The sequence below is a fragment of the Prorops nasuta genome, unplaced genomic scaffold (assembly GCF_024137725.1).
Source record: "Prorops nasuta isolate Cenicafe-Biocafe unplaced genomic scaffold, Cenicafe_Pnas_1.2 PNAS00006, whole genome shotgun sequence".
Classification (NCBI taxonomy): Eukaryota; Metazoa; Arthropoda; class Insecta; order Hymenoptera; family Bethylidae; genus Prorops; species Prorops nasuta.
Window position 1 is genome coordinate 3,310,367 of NW_027116803.1, and position 21,222 is coordinate 3,331,588.

The 21,222-nt window shown below is 33.3% G+C and overlaps 2 protein-coding genes across 6 annotated transcripts; one reads left to right on the forward strand and one right to left on the reverse strand.

Moving 5' to 3' along the window:
- Window positions 1-719: 719 nt before the first annotated feature.
- LOC136774009 (glycogen debranching enzyme) lies at window positions 720-8,872 on the forward strand. Of its 4 annotated transcripts, XM_066728036.1 has the most exons (15): window positions 720-1,299; window positions 1,413-1,754; window positions 2,317-2,533; window positions 3,067-3,187; window positions 3,482-3,671; window positions 3,740-3,947; window positions 4,014-4,148; window positions 4,224-4,442; window positions 4,519-7,097; window positions 7,174-7,321; window positions 7,469-7,832; window positions 7,894-8,102; window positions 8,176-8,361; window positions 8,417-8,653; window positions 8,734-8,872. In XM_066728036.1, the coding sequence occupies exons 3-15, from the start codon at window positions 2,450-2,452 to the stop codon at window positions 8,791-8,793; spliced, it is 4,740 nt and encodes a 1,579-aa protein (XP_066584133.1). In that variant the 5' UTR covers window positions 720-1,299; window positions 1,413-1,754; window positions 2,317-2,449; the 3' UTR covers window positions 8,794-8,872. The 4 variants fall into 4 exon arrangements, with proteins under 4 accessions (XP_066584133.1, XP_066584132.1, XP_066584134.1 ...); XM_066728035.1 differs by having other exon boundaries at window positions 720-1,754; XM_066728037.1 differs by lacking the exon at window positions 2,317-2,533 and having other exon boundaries at window positions 720-1,754.
- A 2,301-nt stretch (window positions 8,873-11,173) lies between these two features.
- On the reverse strand, window positions 11,174-15,117 carry LOC136774011 (LMBR1 domain-containing protein 2 homolog). Of its 2 annotated transcripts, XM_066728040.1 has the most exons (11): window positions 14,810-15,117; window positions 14,357-14,730; window positions 14,080-14,290; window positions 13,830-14,006; window positions 13,573-13,750; window positions 13,326-13,507; window positions 13,015-13,254; window positions 12,727-12,928; window positions 12,551-12,670; window positions 12,178-12,453; window positions 11,174-11,368 (listed from the first exon to the last, which is right to left on the reverse strand). In XM_066728040.1, exons 1-10 carry the CDS (start codon window positions 14,981-14,983, stop codon window positions 12,209-12,211), a joined length of 2,103 nt encoding a protein of 700 aa, XP_066584137.1. In that variant the 5' UTR covers window positions 14,984-15,117; the 3' UTR covers window positions 11,174-11,368; window positions 12,178-12,208. The 2 variants fall into 2 exon arrangements, with proteins under 2 accessions (XP_066584137.1, XP_066584136.1); XM_066728039.1 differs by having other exon boundaries at window positions 11,174-12,453.
- Window positions 15,118-21,222: the final 6,105 nt, after the last annotated feature.

Sequence of the window (21,222 nt, forward strand, 5' to 3'; positions counted from 1 at the left end):
GTTCAGCGTAATAACATCTCCGTGAACGTGTCCAAATTCCAAAGCTGCCAACAGTACCAGCCAACTGCTAAGGGAAGGGTGAGTCCGACCAAATCCTGTAATCTAAAATTTTACAATGTAGGATTGCCAATTTGCTGTGAATTAGCCAATCAGCATACGTATTTTCGAAAAATTGGCAATCCTACATGGTAAAATTTTACCTTACAGGTTTTGGTCGGACTCACCCTAAGTCCGGGGATAACACGAAAAAACTTAAGTCCAAAGAGAGTTTTTCAAAAATGCCTGTTAAACTTTTTTGACTCACTCATGAGCTACTCTATTTTTTTTATCCTTTAGTGTCCTCTACCCTTATTTCAATGATACATAATAGCGTTTTAACAGTTTCTACCATGATTTCTATACCATTTCTACAATTATTCTGTTTTCCACTATCGTCACTATTCGGTGATTTGGGTGTGAGCAGAATGAGGGAGTATCAAATTCCCGCCGTTTATCATCATGAGGATTTTGCAAAATTTGCATCCTCTTCCTGCTTTTTATAACAGAAGTTAAAATTGCCAAAATCTGGTACTTTCTTTTCTCCACTTAATTCTTATTCACTAATATGTAAAGTAAGGGAGATATCGGGAAAATAAAGTAGGGAGAAAAAATTAAATCTGTTTTCGGTGTAGCAGACAGCAGTAGCAGCAAGTGCTACTGAGTGCTACACTCTACACTCTAGTCACTCTACAGCTACAGGCTACTTGCTGCTGAAGTGAAGCAGCCCACTAGTTGAACTTAAAACAGCTGTTATTAGGTCTGTTTTCGTTGGCCTACACTTTTAACACTTTCTACACTTTCCGTATTTCTGTCTTTATCCATTGTATAAGTTGACACCCTAAAAAGTGCACAAAGGGTAAAAAGTGTAGGCAACGAGACAGACCTATTGTTTGGTAATGTTGATATGGTATACATATGTAGATAGCGGATAAACAGAAGAATCACGTCAAATTGACACAAAATAGAATTAGGAATGTCTGAAACAGGGTTAGATGAAACCCAGAAAACCTGTATGCAGAAAACATCTAATAATTATTATATGTATACCAGTGTATAAACTTGTTTATTTGAAGCATAATGTATGAAGATGGTAGTCTGATAAGAGCAATACACGAAATACAGGCCCTGTAACCTATATAAGAGCCATCACAACATTTAAGTTCACATGTTATATAAAGTTTATGAGCTTAACCCTTAACTTGCGGCATATTCACGTACATAATTAGAATAAAGAATAAATAACCGCAGTAAGAAATACATGTAAATATGCGATTACACTTTATATTAGTTCATAAATTATAATTATAACAGATAATATAAGATTTATAAATAAATTTGAATAAATTTGTAATATAATATTGTTATTTAAATAGTTCAGGTAACTTAACCATAATAAAGATAAACTGATGCTGTTTTGTAAATTGGACCAAAATATTTGATGTATCAAGCCGTTTAATATTATTGCTTAACAATGAAGCCGAGAGTCTTCCGTATGTACTTCCATAGTAGACTTGTAGGTTAAGTAAGCCGCCAAAGGCCAAAGCTTACTCGACAATATGACCTTCAGAATCTGCCTTTACTATATTAGAGGTCAAATTCAAAAAACATTTTATCAACCAGACTGTCTAGACTTAGTTTTCAACAGCTCTAATACAGATTAACAGTCCATCCATAAGAAGGCACAGCAGTTTAATCTAAGTAAAAAGTAATTTAAGGTAATTGAAAACTTTTAAATTCATGTGAAGAAATTTCAATTTCTGACAAAATTACATTTTTTTCGTTATTTACACTACATGTTAATCAGCTAACATTTTGCTCTTGTATGTATGTCAATGCTGTTTGATATCTTAATCTATGAATTTAAAAGTTGAAATAGACTTACATTATTTGTTCTAGAAAGATAATAAATTTTTGAATTATAAGAGTAATTATTTTATTATTATAGTATATATTAAATCTAATAATCATTGCTAAACAATTAAAACTGCTTTAACTATTCTTTCAATTTTGTAAGATCAGTCTGTACAAAGCTTGATATTGTTAAATTAATTGACTTCCCTTTACACTATAATTTCACACAAATACATTGATTTTTGTATTGTAAAAAATTAGAGTTTTGTTGGAAAAGTAAAAATTAAGTTTTAAATCACTTTATTAATAAAGTAATATAAAATTATATGGTTAATAGCAAAAAAATGAAATATTTTTTATACATTTTTATATTTTGCAGAATATTATTTTTTATTGTTTATAGAATCTGTTTTTTTTTTTTTATAGGAAACTGAAGCAGCAATTTCCTTGCTTCTGCATTTTTAAACTCCTAAACTAATGAAACCATTAAAGAGTAAAATACTCTAAAATAATATTTGTTTTGCAAATAACAGCTTGTTCGCTTTATCGCTTAATAAAAATGGATCTATTATATAAAATAAAATGGTTTTTTGGAAGAATAGCACAATCAATTGTCGATTGCCTGAAATATCTTAGGCCTTCTGTAAGTTTAACTTGTTGATTCAAATGTCCTAATAACCTACAATCATAGCAATTCAATGATAATATTATCAGCAGTTTAATTTTAAATTAGAAAAATTGGAACATAAATAACTTACGTGGATCTTACATGGATGCAATTACATGGTATTTAACATCATAAAGTTTATGATATGAATTATATATTCGATTTTTATTCATATTGCAAAATATAAAAATGAATATGTAATTTAAGTATGTAGTGTAAGGATAGATGCTAGCTTTATGCATGTGCATGTAGCAGAACAGAGTAATATAATCTTAGTCTATTGTATGCTTGGTAGATGCTTTGTGTCCATAACTTATATTAAGCCATTAGTTCAGCTAGACACTTGTTCATTCTGCACACTTGACCTATAAGCATTAAATCTGTTAGTATAAAGTTGTTAATTATTTTAAAATCATTCTGTGTTTGACTTATAGCTTTTAATATTTTAATTTAAAAGAGTGATATATTATTTTTAATTACTTTAAAACTTAAGAAAAATCTTTTTTTAGGCAAGAAATAATATGGCAAATCAGGATTCAATAATACAAACTCAAAAGTTAATACAAATAAGGATACTAACGTTAAATAATGGTGAACATCATGATGGGATACTTTATAGAGTTAAAAAAGGTAATCAAATTTTATTATAATATACAGGATCTGCCTCTTAAAATGCTCCAAATCATGCATATAAGGAAATATTTATATTTATCTGTATTTATTAAAAATTTCCAAATTTTACATGAGACCTATGAATACAAATAGGAGAAAGTTTTGAAAAGATTCAATTAAAAAATGTAACATTTTTCACAATTACATAGATATGCATTCCTTCACATCTATACTCTGGAGCATATTAAGTGGTGGATCCTGTAGATAGACTTTTATAAAAATTATTGTAAAAAATCTTCATTTAAAATACAGGATGGCACGTGGAGTTTAGATTAGGGGCATCTCTTCTTGGGAAAGAAGTAAATATTTTTACAAATCATCCACAAGATCATAATCAGTCATTCAAAAGACAAACATATTATGAATTGCAATGGGTACATGATTCTGCTAATTTATATATAACTTTGGCTGGATCTTTCCATTACTATGCAACATATTCCAGGTAAGTAATTATCAAATATACTATGTTTATTTAATTGAGATATTAATTATACAAATATTTTTAAACAGTAAAGATGAATTAAAAGTTATTGCCTCTGGATATTTATTGGTAGATCCAGAATTAAAAGTAGGTAAACTTGGACAAAGTTTACCTTTGGATTGTATTCAGTGTCAAACAGTACTAGCAAAATGTTTGGGTCCATTTTCAACATGGGAAGATAAATTAAGTGTAGCATATAACTCTGGTTATAATGTTATTCATTTTACACCAATTCAGGTAAATTTATTTACTCTTTTACAAAACTATAACAATGGTAAAAAACAAATTATTTGTTCTATCTAGGCACTGGGGGGATCTAGATCATGTTATAGTCTTAGTGATCAGTTAAAATTAAATCCAAATTTTAACAATGCAAATAAAGTTGTTACTTTTGATGATATTGAGGAACTTACAACAAAAATGCGCAATGAGTGGAATGTAAGTCATAATTTATCACATAATTATTCATTCATAAATTTTGTAAAAATGAGTTTCTATTTTAATTCATTTTAGACACTAAGCATATGTGATATAGTTTTAAATCATACAGCAAATGAAAGTCCACTTCTACTAGCTCATCCAGAATGTACATACAATTGTCTTAACAGTCCTTATTTGCGATCTGCGTATCTGTTGGATGCAGTTCTTTTTGAATTAACAGTACAAGTTGCAGCTGGAGATTGGGAGTACAAAGGAATACCGTCTGTTGTTGAAACTGAGGACCATTTAAATGTGAGATAATCAATTTTATATTAATGAAATTTGAATATAACAATAATTAATAATATTAGGCACATTTAACTTTTAGGCAATTAGACACGCACTCCATGCATACTTCTTACCATCCATAAAACTTTATGAACTTTACACACTCGATATCAATGAAATTGTAGCCGAATTTTTACACATTGCGCGAGATAAAGTACCAAGAGACTGCAGTGAAGAGCCGCCTAGCGAGGATTTAATAATCATAGAGGATCCTAAATATCGTCGATTGAAAGCAAAGATAAATATGCAGCTTGCACTTAAAAAATATAATACATACAGACAGGACTGTTTTGATGAAGATACACGCTTAAAGCGTTGCGCGGAAGAATTGAAAAACAAATTGCAAGAACTTAATGATTCTAAAATTAATGAGATTCAGAACCATCTCAATGCTGCTGTAGAAAATTCTGTAGCAGGCATAAGGTATTTTAGAGTACAAGAAGGAGGACCGAAGATTAAAGAAATTAGCACACAAAATCCGCTAGTTCCCAGATATTTCACTGATTACGGAGCTCCTACTTCCTTAACTGAAAGAGAATCTATAATGTATTCAGAAAATGGTTGCTACTTAATGGCACATAATGGATGGGTTATGAATGGCGATCCTTTAAAAAATTTTGCAGATCCAGATTCAAATGTTTATATCAGACGAGAGCTGATAGCTTGGGGGGACAGTGTTAAGCTAAGATACGGTAGCAGCCCTGAAGATTGTCCATTCTTATGGCAGCATATGAAGGAATACGTGCAACAAACGGCTAAGATATTCGATGGTGTTCGATTGGATAATTGTCACTCCACTCCAATTCCAGTAGCGGAATACATGCTAGATGCTGCAAGAGAAATTCGCCCCGATTTATACGTTGTTGCGGAATTATTTACAAATAACGATCAAAAAGATAACATTTTTGTCAATCGCCTTGGAATTACTTCATTAATTAGAGAAGCGATGTCAGCTTGGGACAGTCACGAAGAGGGCAGATTGGTTTATCGTTATGGTGGAGAGCCTGTTGGAGCTTTTCTCCAACCGCACAAACGTCCCCTGGTTCCCGGTATAGCTCACGCTTTGTTCTTGGATCAAACTCATGATAATCCCAGTCCAATTGAGAAAAGAAGTGTTTTTGATTTATTACCAAGTGCAGCATTGGTTTCAATGGCCTGCTGTGCTAGCGGAAGTAATCGTGGTTACGACGAATTGGTTCCTCATCATATTCATGTTGTAGATGAAGAAAGACAATATACCTCATGGTCCAATAAGGATCCCCAGAACGGTAGTAGCATTAGCACTAATTCTGGCATAATTGCAGCTAAAAGAGCATTGAATCAATTGCATTATACATTGGGGCAACAAAACTTTTCCCAAGTATTCGTTGATCAAATGGATACTGACATAGTAGCGGTAACAAGACATTCACCAGAAACTCACGATAGCGTTGTTCTAGTTGCTTTCACTGCTTTTCAACATCCAGATCCCAAAGCCAGTAATTTAAGAAGGCAGCCGAGACCGTTAAGAGTCGAAGGAGTTGTAGAGGAAATTTTATTGGAAGCTTCGCTAGCTCATGATGGCTCCTTGCCATTCTGTCATCCAGAAAAATATGAGAAAGATGAAGATTATATAAACGGATTATCAGAGTATACGACGAAATTAAAAGAACACATTCAATTGTGTGACTCCGACATATTGGAAAAAGTTGATTCTGGAGATCCTAAAATAACGCAATTAAATTTTGTTAACTTTCAGCCTGGCTCGGTCGTGGCTATTCGAGTTTCTCTTCATGCAAACATTAAACCTGCTTTATCAAAACTTCACAGTACAATTTCCACGATTACATCGACGAAATCTTCAGAATTGCGAGCTATCATTTCTCGATTAGATTTGGCAGATTTAAATAAAATTTTGTATAGATGCGATCAAGAAGAAAGAGATGAATCAGTAAACCAGTTTGGTGTTTATAATATACCTGATTATGGTCCATTGGTATATGCAGGATTACAAGGAGTTGTATCTTTGTTATCTGATATTCGACCCAACAATGATTTAGGTCATCCTCTGTGTAACAATCTTAGACAAGGTAACTGGTTAATAGATTATATATGGCAAAGATTAAAAGACGACGAAGGCACTAAGCCACTAAGTAACTGGATAGAAGAAGCCTTGGAACCATTCAAATTAATACCACGTTATTTAGTACCAAGCTATTTTGATATTCTTATAACTAATGTTTATTTAATTTTAATCGAACATGCCTATGGTTTAATGTCGGAATTTGTGCAGAACGGATTAACCTTTACTAAAATATTATCTCTCGTTTCAATACAAATGGGAGGAGTTGTTAAATCATCGCAATTGCCAGAACTATCGCCTAATTTAACACCACCAAAGCCAAAAATTAAACAATTCAATGACAAAGAAGAACAGATATGTTTGACACTATCTGCTGGTTTACCACACTTTACAGTCGGATACATGAGGAATTGGGGCAGAGATACATTTATTGCTCTTAGAGGATTGTTATTGTTAACTGGAAGACATCAAGAAGCTAGATTTATTATTCTTGGATATGCTGGAACCCTGAGACATGGATTAATACCTAACTTACTCGATAAAGGAAAAAATGCTAGGTAAAACATTTTTTAAAGACTTACTGTATAAAGAATTAAGATCAATTTTATAACAAACGTTTGTTAACGTTTTTAGATACAATTGTAGAGATGCTTTGTGGTGGTGGCTGTACACTATTCAGTGTTATGTCCAAGAGGTACCAAATGGCTTAAATATTTTATCTGACAAAGTATCAAGATTATATCCTACTGATGACTCTCCCGCTTTACCTGCAGGGGAAGTGGTACGTATTACCACTTTATAATGTAAAGCGTTAAATATGAATAAACTTCAAAACAACCATATATGAACAGAAATTTTTACACTTGATATAAAATATCTATACTATTCGTATTATAAACTCATCATTATATTATAAATGGACTTCTAGGATCAACCTTTGTACGATGTAATCCAAGAAGCTTTAACAATTCATTTTCAAGGACTTTGCTTCAGAGAGAAAAATGCTGGTAAGCAAATTGATGAGCACATGACGGATCGTGGTTTCAACAATCAAATCGGAGTCCATCCAGACACCGGATTTGTTTTTGGTGGTAATGATGCTAATTGTGGTACGTGGATGGATAAAATGGGTTCTTCTGAAAAAGCTGGCAATAAAGGAAAACCTGCTACACCTAGGGATGGGTCAGCAGTAGAAATTGTAGGTCTTAGTAAAAGCATTTTAAGCTTTTTATCAGAGCTTTACAAACAGAATTTATTCCCTTATGGTAGTGTTCAACGTAGAAATCGTGATGGTAAGCTAAATAATATTTTTTTCATATAAGATTGAAATTTTTGAGAAACTAATTTCTATAGGCACTGCAATAACATGGAGCTATAAGCAATGGTCTGATAAAATTTCTGCAAATTTTACAAAGTACTTTTACGTTAATGAAAATCCCACAGAAGGTGAACTTCGACCAGATTTAATACATCGTCGTGGGATTATAAAGGATAGTCATGGAGCAACACAAGAATGGGCTGATTATCAATTACGACCTAATTTTCCTGTAGCAATGGTGGTTGTAAGTTGAAAATATTGTCGAATCTATTACGATATAGCAACATACCAATTAATTTAATTTTAATATTTTTAAGGCTCCAGAATTGTTTGATCCAAAACATGCTTGGACTGCGCTGAAGCAAGCAGAACAAATTTTGCTTGGTCCATTGGGAATGAAAACTTTGGATCCTGCAGATTGGTCATATAACGGGTTTTATGATAATTCCAATGATTCAACTGATACGAAGATAGCACATGGCTGGAATTATCATCAGGGTCCTGTAGGTTTTAATTTAATTGTTTTTTGTTATTGTATTCAATTTGATTTATTTTTAGGAATGGGTATGGCCTATGGGCTTTTTCCTTAGAGCCCGTTTATATTTTGCTCCATTAATTGGTGGTAATGCAGAACTACGGTGTACCATTAATTCCACCGAAGAAATTATTTCTCGTCATTTTGTTGAAGCATCAACAAATCACTGGAGAGGACTTCCAGAACTCACTAATAAAGATGGAGAATATTGCAAAGATAGTTGTCGCTCACAAGCATGGAGTGCTTCCACAATATTGGAGGTTTTAAAATTTTTTACTTACGTTTTGCTCATTCTATTTTTAATTATAGAATTAATAAAAGGATTTTTTCATTTCTAAAGGTTTTATACGATTTAGACAAGTTAAAACGAGAATTAGAACAATTGGAATCAAAAAATTGATACAGCTATGCGTGTGTTCACCACTACCATCGCTTCGATACAGAAATTATTAAAGAAAGTCGAAGTTATAAGGCAGTAAATTTCGAAGAATTACAGGGGCCTACAAAATCCTTAGACATGCATTGCACTGAAACACACGCATACATTATTCCTTCACAAGTAGGATTTTTGTGTTCGGAATCAAGAGATACTACAGCTTTAAAGGATATAGTAAAAAATAAAAAAGTAATATTATCTGATTCAATAAAATCTGTCATTACAACTCAATCCAAGCATATTCCTTTGGAAAAACAGAAAAATTTTATTTTAAATATCGACACATGCAATACATTTTTTAACGAAGGTAAAGAAAGTAATAGAACAGTAAATGATAAGCAATATGAACATATTTATAAAGAATTTGATCAAATAAACGAAGCTGGAGCTTCAGTTGGCGATCTTTTAGATTACTGTGAAATGAATTGTTATACTAAGGATCATGGAATAGAGTCATTAGAAAATTTATTTAATATTTCTGACATTAAAAGGTATCGATACTATATTTATTTGCAAAGTAGTCCGATATACAGTGACCGCTTAATATATCTAAACGAGCCTTTATGTATGAGGAGCGTAGTTTTGCAGCAATATGAAGATTCTATATTTTTTAAACCTGATAAAAATACTCAAATATCTCAATTCAGTATGGAATGGGAGAATTCACACTACATGCCTATTTACAATGTATTTAAAACAAATGCTTCTAGTATATTTTATTGTTGGGAATTTACAGAAGATTTCAAGGTCTCACAAACTTGTTTAGATGTTAATAATATTTCAAGTGTTTTATCAAGTGTTCCGTTATATCATCGTCATGCAAAGGATTTATACACTCGTGTGTCTTTGACTAATTTTGCACCTAAAATATTTAAGCTTAGTGAGATTTTATTACTTATAAATCCTACAAAGCCTATTTGGCAGAAACGAAAAGATTACTATCAAGTTTCTTATCAATCGAATAATAAGCACAAAGTGCAAATAAGTTCAAAAGAGTGTTATTCAAGTAGATCAAGTTTGTTATTGCTGGAACCACTAATTTCAATATCTAGTATAACTAAAAAGAATGATATTAAAAACCGCTCACGAATGAGAAATGTGAAATTAACGAAAATAATTACAGCATACACAGTTTCTTTTTTTATAACAGTAATTGTTACGTTTTATATTGTATATTTTACTTAACCATAATTAAGCTACTAAATTTGATACATCAAGCTTATTTATATTATATGCATATTGTTGATTTAATTGTAGAATAAATAAACAAAAAATTTAATGTTAAACTTTAAGTTTAGTCAAATGATTTACTATAACAATGAATAGAATGTGCTTACAAATTAATTTGGCATGTTAAAGTACTAATTTACACTACTGTAGAATAATGGATGAGGATTCATAAGGAGATTTTTGGGTTTAAAAATGAAGAAAATATCAAATGGATCATGCTTACGAAATTTTTGCTTTTAATTATTTCAGAACATATTTTCTAAAAGCTTTTATTAATTTTATTTATACTATTCTAATAATGTGTTTCCCCCATGAGCTCAAAGATTCGCAATTTTACCTTTTTGGTAAAAATTCTTCAATTTTTTAGATTCGTCTATTTTTGATGTGAGCGCAAGGTTGCAACACCTTTTTATTGAAATGTATCCTAAAGTACAATAAGATACCAATCATATGCAATTATAAAACATTTTCGGTACCACGTTTTCACAAAAATATTAGGTCAAAAATAAAAAAATTAACAATTTTTGCCAAAAATACAAAATTATGAATTTTTGAGCCCCTAGGGAACGTACAATTACTAGAACAATATATTTAACGGGAATCCGTATACCGACATTACAGGGCGAAAATTGCTTCGCATGCAGCGTCGTCATTTATTGGCGGGTTGTAAAGTTATTATAGGTTTTTGGAAAATACCAGAAGATTATCTACTGAGATACGTTGGGCAAATTAACAAAAAATGAAAAAAAATTTTTGTTTAAATAAATATATTAACATTATTGAGAAACAACAATTAAATCGCAAAATCCTCCAACGTACTTCACTAGATAATGTTCTTATGTTTCCAAAAAGCCGACAAAAATGCAAATCCGCCAACAAATGACGACGCTGCAATCTGCATACGAAGCAGTTTTCGCCCTGTAATGTCGGTATACGGATTCCCGTTAAAATTGATAAAAGGTTAACATACATATGCTCTAAAATAATTAAATATAAAAATCTCATGTGTGATAAATCTGACATTTTCTTCATTTTTAGGACCAAAAAACGTTATAGTGCTTCTTCATTTCATGCTGGTAATTGGATAGGAATTAATAAAATTTCATTATTCACATAGGGTTTATAACTGGATATTTATTAAGAAAGTTTATATGGCTATTTGTCTTTGCTTTAAGATTATATGACTCAACATATTGAAAATTTACAAAATTCAAATTAATTTATATCTAAATTATTATTAATAATTATTGTAGTATTGTACATAAAGTCTAAGCTAACCTTTTCATTGTTCGACATCAATGTCCCTATTCTGTAATGATAAAATATTATAAATAAGAAAACAATTTGACATAAAATCATAAATAAAAAAAGCATTTGATGATGTTATTCTATACAATTTTTAATAAATATTTATATAATTTAAATAATTAAAACCATTTTTCATAATTCTACCCCTTTAATACCTCATTATAAAAAGAAAAATCAACTATAAAATCTATAATACCTTATTCATTTCCATGCATGTTAATTTTCTCTTAAAGTATTACCATGATTAATATAATTTATACTCAAAGCTTACAAGTTTTAAGTAAATTTGTATGACTTTAAAGCTGATTATTATATGATAATTTTTAAACCTTTAAATATGTTACTTGATTTTTTCCCAATATTTTTATAAATTAAATCAAGTAGTTTTGCTAATTTGTATTGGAGCAATAGCATTTAACGGGGGTATCTCATACTGACATTACAGAGCAAAACGTGTTTCAACGATACTGCATTATGTAAAGATCGATCTTAAACTCAGTATACATTTTCACAATGACGTTGCGAATTTTTCTTTCCAGTAAAATAGTTATATCCTCAAAAAAGAAAGAAAGAAAATATTATTATTCATAAGGCTATAATTTTTTTTTAAATTTACTGGAAAAAGTATTTTGAGATATCATTAAAATGGTATAATGAGTTTGAAATCAGTTGTTAAATAGCGTTGTATCGTTGACACGTGTTTTCGAATTTCACACTGCAATGTCGGTATTAGGGATGCCGTTAAATTTCACAAGATTTTGACTAGCTAGTTGGTTGATATGCTATAAACGAAAAGTTCTAATTCCAAACCTTATAGATTATGAGTTACGAAGATCCATGATTAAATATCATCAAATAAGCCTTTTGGAGGAGGTCTAACACGATTTGTATTATTAGATGATGATCTTGCATTGCTGGAATGTATGTCATGGATGTCGTCGGATTGATATCCTCCCTCGTAACGAGCATTTGCACCATAATTTTCTAATTCAGAGTTCATACTGACATAATAATCAGCAAGGTCAAAATCACGTAAAAGACCAGCTCTAGCAGACTCTGTTGAATCATCTCGTCTTAATGGCCGTACTACAAAAAAAATTATTTTTATGTTTTCCTTAACTAAATTGCAATCAAATTATGGTTCACTAATTTTACATAATGCTATACATAACATTTTACTTACTAGTATCTGAGCTCTGCCTTGTTGACCTATAACGGGAAGAAGCTCCTGAATTATTGAACCTTTCCTGGTACTCTCGCCTCCTACTCATCGAGTCCTCTGTTCTTTGACGTTTACGCCTCTCTTAAAAAAAAAAACACTGTAATAATTTAGATTAGAATATATAGAAAAATAATTACCTCTTTTTATAAGCTCTCGCCCTTCTTCAACAAGATCTGTAGTGAATTCGTCATCACCAAGAAATTGTTGAAAACCAAGCATAGAAAGCAATCTACTTCCAATACTAAAATATGTAGCTAAACAAAAAGCAAGTATAGCCATCGGGAAGTAAACATTAAAGCCGTCCGATATTATTGAAATTACATCCATATGACCCATCACCTATTTGTTTGAAATTTTAATATCATTAAATTATTAGTGGAATATATCTGTTTTACTATAATGTCTGTCTTAAAATATTGCTATACCTGTGTATAATAGGTTTCTAGAATATGCGTTACAATAATATGAGAATCCATGTGAATAAGTCCTAAGAAATTTAAGCATATTGGAGGAGTTAATCGACATAGCATCATACCACTAAATATCAAACTGTACTCATTTGTTTGATGATGAGGTGCTAGATAATATAAATTTAGCACCCGAATTTTTAAAACAGTGGAATAGGCACAATAACAAAGATAAGCAATTATTAGTGTTGATAGCACCTAGGAGATAAATGTATGTTAATAATCACTACTACAATTTTTGGTATAAAGTAGACAACAATTTCTACTACCTCTATAGTAAAATAGTCATATTTTTTTCTTGCAATATTTAAAAATTGTGCAAATAATGAAAGTACAGGAGACTTGTTGAAGAATGTTACTTCAGACCACACCACTGCTATTGAAAGACAGCCAGTTAAAATAGCCATAGCTTTTAACACATAACTTTTTATACAACATTTCCAGTACCATTCTAAAAAGAAATTTACTGATTAAATATACCATATTAGAAAGTAAATGAAATTAAAGAAAACTCACCCACTACTGGATTGAAAATAAACCTTAGTATAATAGATCTATTCTTGGGAAAAGATGATTTAAAACGTTTTTCATGACTAGATTGGTTTTTAGCCACATCTTCTAAATCAAATATCTTGTCTACTGCGATCCCCCATTGTGTTTCTGTTCTTTGTAATGTTTGCAGAGCTTTAATAGTCTAAAAAAATGTCTTAGTTTTGCATAAGCTATTAAATAAAAATAAAATTTATTTAGAGTTAAGGACAAAAATGTCAAACCTGTCTATGCAATCGAATTAGAGCTTTCTCAGATGGGGCATCAGGTGGGGTATCATCTGGTAACTGTCTTCTGTTCATTCTGTCTCGTAACTCTGCAGGAATTTTTTGAAAAATTGTCTCTAAAAAGTAATATGATTGATGTCCTGGTATAATTGCTACTGAAGCTGCCTGCAAAGACTAAAAGATATTTGGCTACTAAAGTATTCTTTGTTGTGATAAAAAGAATTAAAGTTAATTTGCTCTTATATACTTCTAAAATATCGTCCACTCTTTCTTCAGCTTCACTTTTGTCCATACTTAATTTAGCAGCTTTAAAATAGCTATAGTTTAAAGTATATCCTGGCTTGCTGGCATTCCACAATCCCCTTGGTACCTCCACAAGTGCATAGCCAAGCAATAAAACGAGTAAAAATAATCCCCAAGTATTTGATGCTGATGATGCTATAGTCTTTAATTTTTGTCTAAAGCAATAGACATTATATTATTTTTATAATTAAAAAATACAATAAAAAACATAATCTACCAACCCATCCAAATCAACACCAGGCTTGAGGGCAATATATATTAATAGTATTCCACATATAAATAAATAGCTTCCATAATATATTGCATTATCAATAAGCGCAGACTTTAATTTGCCCTGTATAGTAAAATCTCCTGCTTTTACATAAGATTGCATTAAAGGAAGAATAAGCCAACTCAAACATTGAGAAGTCCAGTATACTACTCTCCATAAATATGGAAAAGTGTCTTCTGGTACACTAGACCATGGTTCACGGCAAGTATGTGCTGGAGGAACAACAGTGGTTCCTATAGAACTTAGTGTGCTATCATTCTGTACATATTGTTTAAGAATGCTGACATTATGTACATTTTGTTGTACGCATTGCCTAAATACAGTCTAAAAAGATAAAAATTGTAACTTGTACTCTCTAGTGTGTATTGTAATATAATTAAATAAGATATAAAAATATACTTACGGATGAGACATCCAAAGGTAAAATAAATATTATTAATAATGAAAAGTACCAAGCAATTAAAACTGAAATTGTAACAATAAGATGGTGCCTAAATATGTTGCCATATTTGTAGAGCAAGATTGCTGCCAAACAAAATGCTGCAACAACTTCTGTCACGAATGGTCCAAGAGTCATTTTGGATAAATAAAAGTATCACAATATGGTAGCTTACAATTAATAAGCATCGTTTGTTAATGTGTAATTGTAGTACTATATAATTACTGCTCTCTCTTTTGCTCTTCAGCTTCAGACTCTTTAATCTTTAATTCTGCATCTTTCTGCATCTTTTCTAATTTTTCCAAAGTAACGGATTTCAGAGGAATTAACTTTGGCTTACAGAAAATATATTCAGATGGTTTTTCTTGATACAACAAACTATGTTTTGGAAGTACAACATCAATTGAATGCACATTGTTATTTACTGACTGTGACATTTTACTAATATTTTACGATCACTTGTAAATGTAATCGCAAATGAATTAGAAACAATCATTACTGGTTAGGTTTGCCCTTAATTTAACGAATTGTGTTATGGATAAATAAATTACACTGTATAGCTCGTCAATTTGAAGCTACACATATGTTAAAACAGAATTTTATAAATTAATGATTAATGGTATTAAATAATAAACATGTAAACCAAATTAATGGGAATGTAAGAAGAAACAATTCGACATGCTTGACATCAATGACATCGTTGACGGCTTGACATGAAATACATGAATGACATCAAGCATATTATGGCTGCGTTCGTTTATTAAACTTATTAGCTGCGAGTACTAAAACTTTACAATGTATGTCACATAAAATATAGGTTTTCAGTATACTGGCATACTACATATGGCTTTCCCATAATTTTTCGATGCTTTTAGGAATCGCATTAAAAAGACCAGCGCTTTTACTTCGCGCACCTAACTCACTCGCTTGCTTCGTTCGTATGTATATACTACAACTATAAATTGAATCGTGTGTGCTTTCAGCTATTGGGATCTGACATAGTTGAAGCGCTCCCAGCGGTAAAAAATGAAAGCAGAGGAAGCCCTGGTTTTACATTGATTCTTATGGATATTTTTCAATAAATTGCAATTTATTATTGAAAACCTTAAAACTTTTGAATTTGGGAGAAAAGTTTGTACAGATATTTTCCATCGAAATCATTATAACCCTCCTGTAATTTCAATAGACATTTAGACACTTAGGCTTTCATGCGCCATATTCGTTTTTTTATTTATCTATATATATAGACTCCGCCCACGTGTCAGATCCCAATAGTGTATAGTAATCATTTTCCATGTTAAATTACAGAGTGAAGCTAGCTGAACCACACACGATTCAATTTTCCACTGAATTCCCACTGTGCAGTGTGCACTACATACACCATAGGAAATTGATTCGGCGACCTTTCAGTTAACTTCACTTCGTACTTTCTCTACGAATTTCAAAGACGGCGATCAATTTTCCACAGTGTCTATACACTATTAAAAAAACTTATAAAAGACTTCGCCTGAGAGTCGGTAAATTTCGTTATACACGTCAGATGTAAGCGGGAACTATAAATAGTATAAATGCAGACATTTGTTTAACAGAACATCATTTATTATAACATGCAGATGTCTTAAAATATTTATTAACCACATTTTTTATTGTAAATTAATTGCAAAACAGTATATATAATGACGATATTCACTTACAAAAGAATTATTTTTAAACGGCACTACGTGACACGAATTTTTTAAATGTCACTACACGGCGTGGAATTTTTAAACGCGCATTCATTTTAGAATAAGATTGTCTAATGTATAACAAATATTATTTTATTAAACTGTAGTGAGTTAATTTTATAGTTCATTTAACTTCAAAATAAAATGATGAGAATTATGGGTTAAGAGAGTCCTTGAGTCTTCTACTTTTAATCGTGCAAGCACTAAACACGCACACGCGTGTGCTGCACACTGATAATTTTTACGAGTTTTCTAATTATTACACTTTTTTTACAAATGAAAGCTTTTATTTTCATCACATACAGTATTCCATTAAATTATTGTATTATATAAAATCAATAATAATGAATGAAAATTTACTTAAAATTAATTAAACTGTAACAAAATAATTTATTTTAATTAAATTTACATAGATTTATTAAAGAGCGGTAAAATTTTATTAACATAATAATAAAATAGCACGTATTTGATGAAAATAAAACACTACATTATTTTTAATCGCGACTAATGCGAAATAAATGTCAGTGATTATAAAAAGAAACAGCGCGATTTACTGACAACTCATACGCGGAAATTTGATAGATAAACTGAAACTCGCGCATCAAAAAAATACCATCCGGGACAGGTACTACTCGTTAAGATTCTTTTTCACTGGCTTTTAAAACGCTAAATTTGCCATGTGATATAAAATTTTTAACATTGCAATGTATTAGCATAAGTATTTTCGAAAAAATGGTGAATCCGTACTTGGCAAAATAATCATTTTAAAAGTTGGTGAAAGAGATCCTACTCATACCGATAGCAGTCGCAACTGATTTGCGGAATATCTCAAATTGCAACCAATCAGGTGCGATTGCTAATTAACCCGCCCACAATAAGCGATACCTGTTCCGCATAACCCTCTCGCGTAGCGGGTACATCAACTCAGTTATCAATTATCCGCGTACCGGTCGTCAGTGGATCCCGCGTTGTAGTTTTTCGTAACCACTGAGTACTGACATTTAGTTTAAATTAGTCGCGATTAAAAATAATTTAATGTTTTATTTTCATCACATATGAGCTATTTATTTTATAATATTAATAAAATTGTGCCGCGTTTTATAAAATTTAAATAAATTGAATTAGCTTTTATTATTTTTATACAAACAATTTAAATTTATTTAAGATTTTATTAATTATTATTAATTTCTAAATAAATTTAAAATTCTGGTTAAAATTTTTTAATAGTTTTGTGCAATTATAAGTATTTGGCATTGGTGACGATAAATTGTTTAAAAATTAAACTTAACTTTTCTATATAATTTCCGCATATTTAATTATGTCAAGAGGGAAATTTAAGCAATGCAGTTGGGATATTTTAATAGAATATATAGTAATGAATGCAGTGTGTGATGAAAATAAAAGCTTTTATCTGTGTATAATTCGCGTAATAAATAGAAACTTTGTGACTACAGTCAGTGCGGAGCGTGTCTATTGTGTATGTGTGTGTGAGTGCTGCAGCGAATAAAGACAGAAGCCTCAAAGACTGTTAAAGCCTGCCAGTTTTACTTTAATTATATTAAAGTTAAATAAATTAAAATTAACTCTATAAAATTACATGCAATAATTTATTTCTGTTACGGTTAGCGACTTCACTAAAGAGTGAGAGAGCGCGTTTAAAAATATCACGTCGAGGAGTGTCGTTTGAAAAATCCGAGTCTCGTAGTGTCAGTCGATAAGTGCTCGTCGTGGAGTGCGGTTTTCCAGAGTAGTATACCTGAAAATAAAACTCGCGTTACGAAATGCCGTTTGAAAAATCCGAGTTTCGAAGTGTCAATCGATAAGTGTTCGTCGCGCAGTGCGGTTGTCCCGCGTAGTATACGTTGAAATAAAATTCGCGTCGCGCAGTGCCGTTTGAAAAATCCGAGTTTCGAAGTGTCAGTCGATAAGTGTTCGTCGCGGAATGCGGTTGTCCCGCGTATTATATGTTGAAATAAAAATCGCACCGAGCAGTGCTGTTTGAAAAATCCGAGTTTCGTAGTGTCAGTCGATAATTGTCGGTCGCGGGGTGCGGTTGTCCCGCGTAGTATACGTTGAAATAAAATTCGCGCCGCGCATACCGTTTGTAAAATCCTAGTTTCGTAGTGTCAATCGATAAGTGTTCGGCGCGCAGTGCGGTTGTCCCGCGTAGTATACGTTGAAATAAAATTCGCGTCGCGCAGTGCCGTTTAAAAAATCCGAGTTTCGAAGTGTCAGCCGATAAGTGTTCGTCGCGGAGTGCGGTTGTCCCGCGTAGTATACGTTGAAATAAAATTCGCGTCGCGCATACCGTTTGAATAATCCGAGTCTCGTTGTGTCAGTCGTGAAGTGCTCGTCGCGTAGTGCGGTTCTCCCGCGTAGTGTACGTTTAAAAGAAATCGCGTAGCGCACTGCTAATTTAAAAATCCGAGTCTGTAGTGTCAGTCGTGAACTGCTCGTCGCGTAGTGCGGTTCTCCTGCGTAGTGTACGTTAAAAAGAAATCGCGTAGCGCACTGCTGATTTAAAAATCAGAATTTGTAATGAAAGTTGTGAACTGCTCGTCGCGTAGTGAGGTTCTCCTGCGTAGTGTACGTTAAAAAGAAATCGCGTAGCGCACAGCTGCATTAAAAATCAGAGTCTGTAGTGTCAGTCGTGAACTGCTCGTCGCGTAGTGCGGTTGTCCCGGTAGTGTACGTTAAAAAGTAATCGCGTAGCACACTGCTACTTTAAAAATCCAAGTCTCGAAGTGTCAGTTGTGAAGTGCTCGTCGCGTAGTGCGGTTCTCTCGCGTAGTGTTCGTTAAAAAGAAATCTCGTAGCGCACTGCTGATTTAAGAATCCGAGTCTGTAGTGTCTGTCGTGAACTGCTCGTCGCGTAGTGCGGTTGTCTCGGTAATGTACGTTAAAAAGAAATCGCGTCGCGTAGTGCCTTTTGAATAATCCGAGTTTCGTAGTGTCAGTCGATAAGTGTTCGTCGCGGAGTGCGGTTGTCCCGCGTAGTACACGTTAAAAAAAATCGCATCGCGCACTGCTGATTTAAAAATCAGAATCTGTAGTGATAGTCGTGAACTGCTCGTCGCGTAGTGCGGTTCTCCCGCGTAGTGTACGTTTAAAAGAAATCGCGTAGCGCACTGCTGCTTTAAAAATGCGAGTCTGTAGTGTCAGTCGTGAACTGCTCGTCGCGTAGTGCGGTTGTCCCGGTAGTGTACGTTAAAAAGTAATCGCGTAGCGCACTGCTGATTTAAGAATCCGAGTCTGTAGTGTCAGTTGTGAAGTGCTCGTCGCGTAGTGCGGTTCTCCCGCGTAGTGTACGTTTAAAAGAAATCGCGTAGCGCACAGCTGCTTTAAAGATCCGAGTCTGTAGTGTCAGTAGTGAACTGCTCGTCGCGTAGTGCGGTTACCCCGGTAGTGTTCGTTAAAAAGAAATCGCGTAGCGCACTGCTGATTTAAGAATCCGAGTCTGTAGTGTCAGTTGTGAAGTGCTCGTCGCGTAGTGCGGTTGTCCCGGTAGTGTACGTTAAAAACTAATCGCGTAGCGCACTGCTGATTTAAGAATCCGAGTCTGTAGTGTCAGTTGTGAAGTGCTCGTTGCGTAGTGCGGTTTTCCCGCGTAGTGTACGTTTAAAAGAAATCGCGTAGCGCACTGCTACTCTAAAAATCCGAGTCTGTAGTGTCAGTTGTGAACTGCTCGTCGCGTAGTGCGGTTGTCCCGGTAGTGTACGTTAAAAAGAAATCGCGTCGCGTAGTGCCTTTTGAATAATCCGAGTTTCGTAGTGTCAGTCGATAAGTGTTTGTCGCGGAGTGCGGTTGTCCCGCATAGGACACGTTAAAAAAAATCGCGTCGCGCACTGCTGATTTAAAAATCAGAATCTGTAGTGATAGTCGTGAACTGCTCGTCGCGTAGTGCGGTTCTTCCGCGTAGTGTACGTTTAAAAGAAATCGCGTAGCGCACTGCTACTTTAAAGATCCGAGTCTGTAGTGTCAGTCGTGAACTGCTCGTCGCGTAGTGCGGTTCTCCTGCTTAGTGTACGTTAAAAAGAAATCGCGTAGCGCACTGCTGATTTAAGAATCCGAGTCTGTAGTGTCAGTTGTGAAGTGCTCGTCGCGTAGTGCGGTTGTCCCGGTAGTGTTCGGAAAAAAGAAATCGCGTAGCGCACTGCTGATTTAAAAATACGAGTCTCGAAGTGTCAGTTGTGAAGTGCTCGTCGCGTAGTGCGGTTCTCTCGCGTAGTGTTCGTTAGAAAGAAATCGCGTAGCGCACAGCTGCTTTAAAAATCCGAGTCTGTAGTGTCAGTCGTGAACTGCTCGTCGCGTAGTGCGGTTGTCCCGGTAGTGTTCGTTAAAAAGAAATCGCGTAGCGCACTGTTGATTTAAAAATACGAGTCTCGAAGTGTCAGTTGTGAAGTGCTCGTCGCGTAATGCGGTTCTCTCGCGTAATGTTCGTTAGAAAGAAATCGCGTAGCGCACAGCTGCTTTAAAAATCCGAGTCTGTAGTGTCAGTCGTGAACTGCTCGTCGCGTAGTGCGTTTGTCCCGGTAGTGTTCGTTAAAAAGAAATCGCGTAGCGCACTGCTGATTTAAGAATCCGAGTCTGTAGTGTCAGTTGTGAAGTGCTCGTCGCGTAGTGCGGTTCTCCTGCGTAGTGTATGTTAAAAAG